The sequence below is a fragment of the Myotis davidii genome, unplaced genomic scaffold, assembly GCF_000327345.1.
Source record: "Myotis davidii unplaced genomic scaffold, ASM32734v1 scaffold67, whole genome shotgun sequence".
Lineage (NCBI taxonomy): Eukaryota > Metazoa > Chordata > Mammalia > Chiroptera > Vespertilionidae > Myotis > Myotis davidii.
The window spans coordinates 193,973-199,216 of NW_006298521.1; the positions used below are offsets into that span (position 1 = coordinate 193,973).

At 60.7% G+C, this 5,244-nt stretch overlaps 1 protein-coding gene across 1 annotated transcript in view; it reads right to left on the reverse strand.

The window, feature by feature from the left end:
- TBC1D22A (TBC1 domain family member 22A) overlaps positions 1 to 5,244 on the reverse strand; it is a 185,264-nt gene that overhangs the window by 178,533 nt on the left and 1,487 nt on the right. Inside the window, exon 2 of the mRNA XM_015570730.1 lies at positions 4,578 to 4,636. Within this exon, the coding sequence (XP_015426216.1) occupies positions 4,578 to 4,636 (59 nt within the window). The remainder of the gene's footprint in view (positions 1 to 4,577; positions 4,637 to 5,244) is intronic.

Below are 5,244 nucleotides of genomic sequence, written 5' to 3' on the forward strand. Positions count from 1 at the left end.
AGTAGCCGCCTGCCTAGACCAAGCACAACCCCCAGCGATGGCCCTTCCGGACGCGTCACAGAGGCCTCCTGACCTCGGCAGGCAGTTCCCAGTCATGGGGAGCAAGAGGCCTGGGTTCGAGTCCCACCTCCAGCAGGTACGAGCTGGCACATTCTTAACCAAGTAATTGCTCTGAGGTTCAGCATGGGAACCTCGTCCCAGGCATGGGAATAAGAATGTGTATGAAGCCCGGCCAGTATTGCTCAGTGGTTGAGCATCAACCTATGAACCAGGAGGTCACAGTTCAATTCCGCTCAGGGCACATGCCCGGGTTGTGGGCTCCATCCCCAGTGTGGGGCGTGCAGGAGGCAGCCGATCCATGATTCTCTCTCATCATTGATGTTTCTATTTCTCTCTCCCTCTCCCTTCCTCTCTGAAATCAATAAAAATATGCTTTTTTGAAGAACGAGTATGAAATGAGATAACCGTGTACGACAGCAGGGTGAGTACTGCAAAGTGATGTACAAACAGCGCTCACCAATACGCCCGCCCCATCTGTACTGAACACTCGCATTCTCCCGGGACGTCTCAACGTTTACACGGTTCAAAGTAGGAGGCGGCGCCGCTGCCTCTGGGTCCGCGTGCTCACGAAAGCCTCGCGGCGTTATCGCGGGCTGCAGGCCCTCTCCCGCCCGCGCAGCGAACTCATTAATTCTTCATGGGCAACCACTTGTGTTTATTGAGCAGAAAATGTTCCCACAAAGTTCACCTCCGACTAAAAGGAACCTCATTTCGCCTTATTAAAATTTCATTTCTATTTGGTCTCGCACAGCTGAGAAGAAAAACAAGTTTCAACTGGAGCCATTTTAGAAAAATAAGTGGCAACTACCTCATTTCAGATCATGAAATCTTTCTTTTAAAAACACGACCCAATAAGCTTTTTAATAAATTACACTGCTTTAAAGCACTACAGTAACTCAGCTTTAAAGAGAACACGGGTGGTTTCTTATGGAAAGGAGGCACACGGGACATAATTCCACTTGTGACCACAGGCCCTGCACACCAGGGACAGGTTCTGGGATGTTTGTAACCTTTTCTTTCTTGTTTAATTTTTAAGAATTATCTGAAAAATAAGTAGACAAACTGGAATATATACATACAATGGAACATGAACCCAAAGAAAACATGACTGAACCACAGCTACAAGAATTAAGGTAAGTGAGCTTCATGACATGACTCTGAAAAGTAAGCCAGATGCGCACAGTATGACAGCATCTCGAAGGAACCTGTCTGGCTGTTTCACACACAGGTCTAGAAGGTTTTTTAAAACCCCAAGATCAAGACTATCTGGGCCTACTTGTGCACGGCCGGCTTTGGAACTCCGCTATCCCTGCAGAGCACCACTCCCTGCTACACCTGGCCCCCAGCACACTGCCCCCACACCTGGCCCCCAGCACACTGCCCCCACACCTGGCCCTGAGCACACTGCCCCCACACCCGGCCCCCAGCACACTCCCCCCACACCCGGCCCTCAGCCACTCTGTCAAGAAGCTGCAGCCAAAGCCCCTGACTACACAGCACCCTGCACAGCCACCAGCACACTGCCCCCACACCTGGCCCCCAGCACGCACACTGCCCACCTGGCCCTGAGCACACTGCCCCCACACCCGGCCCTCAGCACACTCCCCCCACACCCGGCCCTCAGCCACTCTGTCAAGAAGCTGCAGCCAAAGCCCCTGACTACACAGCACCCTGCACAGCCAAGTAAGTGCCTCAAGGAAGAGATGGTCCCTCAGCCGGTGTGATGTCACCCACGCTGCGTCAGAATCCCGCCCTGCCCATGCTGCTGGGACTCTCCTCACGCCTCCCCCGCAGAGCGTGTCACAAGCTACACGCGGAGTCCCGGGTGGGTGTCCCCTCCCCGCGGAAGGCCCTCCCGGCAGGACCGCATCGGTTCCCTGCACACCCAGGCCTGGGAGCGGGAAGGCCGCGCAGCGCTGCTCCCTCTGCCCCTCTCCTTCCCATGCACCAGTGAGGGTTGAAGCCTCTCCAGGTACAGCTGCGGTGCAGGCAGGAGGCAGCTCTCAAAGGAGGGACCAGCGCGCCCTCTGCAGGCCCCTTCCTGCAGGAGCTCCTTAAATTGGGGCGCTTTACCAAACCCCATGGGCTGGGACCTGAATGCCACAGCGGCTCTGGTGGCGGGTTTGGAACAGAAAGTTAACCCCAGGTTATCAGTGAGCCTAAGAGAACACAAAACGGGTCCGCAGCGGACGTGCTGCACAGCCGTCCTCGAAACGTCGGTCACAGCAGCCAAGGCGCTCCCACCACCCGCAGCTGTCACACAGAGGCAGGCGGGACCCTCCGCACAGGCAAGGTGGCGTCCCGTGCCCCACCCCAATGGGCCGTCCCAGAGCCCTAGCCGAGGGGACCCCGTCCTGTGCTGTACACACTGAGAGTGGCCTCAGCGTCTCCCCTGAACGCTGAGAAGCCTGGCCAGTCCCCACCGCCCGGGTTTCCCACCCCAACGACACAACACGCAGCCCCACAGCCGACTGGCCTCGCCCCTGCACACGCACGCCCGTGGGAACAAGAGCAAGGTGCACGGAGCAGCCTGGAGGGGCGCCCACGCCCCGGCTGCCCCATCACCTGCGAGGGCTTTGGGGGGATCGGGAGCTAACCCAGAGTGCGGACAGACGCAGCTCCATCTGTGGTGTGAGCCTCAGAGCCCACAGGTCATTCCACTTGTGAGTTTAGTAGGAATGTTTATTGAAAGGAAGCTCATCTTGCCTTAGCTGGTGTGGCTCAGTGAATAGAGTGTTGGCCTGCAGACTGAAGGGTCCCGGGTTCAATTCCGGCCAAGGGCACATGCCCAGGTTTCGGCCTCGATCCCCAGTGGGGGGGCATGCAGGAGGCAGCCAATCAATGATTGTCTCTCATCACTGATGTTTCTCTCTCTCTCTCTCTTCCTCTCTGAAATCAGTAAGAATATATTTTTTAAAAAAAGGAAGCTCATTTTGCAACCTGCAGAAAGAAGACGTGGAGAGCAGCTGCCCCCACAGGCAAGCGCCGTGCCAGGGAGGTCTGCCCGCAGCAGGGCCCGGCTCCAGTGTGCAGTCTGTGTGAGAAGAGCAGCCGATGGTGCGCCAGCCGGGCAGGGCACACATCAGGCCGGCCTGGGAGGACGGCCCAGGATGAGCAAGGATGCACAGGACGAGGCCCACAGGTCAGAACCCGGGACCGGGGGGCAGGGCAGCCTGAGCTCACGCCAGCCAACTCTCAGGAGCCGTGGCCCTCGGAGACCCCAACGCTGCCCGTGCGGAGAAGCACACGTGAGCGGCTAGCCAGGGCCTGGTGGGCGGCGCGTGCTCCCTGCGTGGCCCCATCAGTCACTCACGTGTGTCCAGCCCTCGTCCTCACAGTGCACAGGAGCCTCCATGACTCTGAGCCACTGAGACTCCGCGCCTTCCACCCTGGGACCCGGCGGCATCTCCACTACGTCCCAGAAAAGAGGGAGCGTGTCACAGAATGGGGGGACAAGGACTGGGGAGACTCAAAGCGGGAGTTCCCCATGGCGCATGGCGTGGGGCCCCATAAAGGGAAGAGCCCGCTGCCCACGCCCTCTGGGCCTCCTGACGCCCTCCTCTTATCAGCAAAGGGAACGTCGGGGGGAACCGAGAGCGAGCTGCTCATCACACCCCTCAAGCACCCCCAGAACATCAATGGCATGAAATGTGGGCGCTGGAAAACAAGCCAGCAGAAGGAACTGCGAACAGGGCAAAAGCCACCCACTGTGCTCCCAGGTCCCCCTCGAACACGCCACCCCCACCAGGGCAGAGGCCTGGGTCCCTGCCACAGGAACCGCGAGTAAATCACAGGCCAACAGCTGTCAGAAGCACAGCAGGCAGCCAGGCTGATAAAAACACGCGCGCGCAGGTCGGGGCCGCAGCTCAGAGCTTCTCAGCAGGCAGGGGCTTTGCAGAGGCTGCCAGTGGGGGACCCGCCACCATGAAGACTGACCCGGGCACCCATCCACGTTCGCGGCAGGACTCCGCAGGGCAGGGCAGAGGGCTACCTGCAACCCTCCCCCCTCCCCAGGCACACGCCCCGAACTCTCCCCGTTCCCCACCCGGCCTGGCTGTGGCCGCTACAAACGACCACAAACTGAGCAGCACCTGTACTCCAGCTCTGAGGTCGGAACCCGAGCCCCACGCGCCCAGTCCAGGTTCAGCGCTGCCCGCGGCTCCGGAGCACCATCCTGCTCACTCAGGGGTTGGCGGGGCGCACGCTCCTGTGGCTGAGGGGCCGAGGCCCCTGCCGGCTGCAAGCAGAAGGCTACCCCGCTTCCGGAGGCCCCCGCACCCTCTGCTCTGGCCCCTTCCTCCTCCGAGCCAGCACCCCCAGAGCAGGGGGCCCGCGCCACACCAAGCTCTCACCACCCTGACTCCCTCTGCCATGTAACATGATGCCCCGCAGGTTCTAGGGATGAGGACGTGGGCATCCTTGGGGCCATCATTCTGCCGACCACACCCATCCTCAGGCCAGACCCTGGTGGTCCCAAGGTCCCAGCACCAGCCACCAGCGAACCCCGCAAGACCCACCTGCAGTGTGGCCTCAGCCTGTCTGTCCATGCCTCTGGGACCCCAGCCGCGGCCACTTCCTCTCACTCCTGGCTCATGGCTCTCGGAACCAAGACCCAAATCTTCTCCATGGACCTCAGAGCCTGCGTGCTCTGGGCTGGCTCCCCTCCTGGCTTCCTCCTCCGGGGCCACTGGTCTCCTCGCGGGCGAGTCCCGGCCAGGAGTGGGGCAGCCACCCCACATCGCTGAGCGGCCCCTCTCCAATGCCAGGTCTCAGCCTGTGTGGCCTCCTCTGGGAGGACATGACCCTCCACCACAGTGCCCAGCGACTCTGCCCACGTGCGTCCCCAGAGCGTGGCCTTCGGAGCACTTCCGACGTTGGCGTGTCTCCGTGTTTACTGCCTCCTTCTCCCCTGTGGCCACGGGAGGCCACTCCTCCTGGCCAGCATGCCGTGCACAGAGCCCGTGGGAGGCGCTCCTCAGTGGTCTGAGTAACGGAGTTTCCCCCACGATTCCCTCCGCGCTCTGTGAGCCGACTGTCTCACCTGCTCAGGCCCCTCGTGGCCGTGGCAGCTGCGGCTGAGCTGTCAGGGCCACAGCACTGTGAGCCTCTCGTGCTCAGCTCCACCCCAGGCACCCACAGCCCTGCCACCCTCCATGGGGCCTTCCTGCCGCCAGCCCACTCACA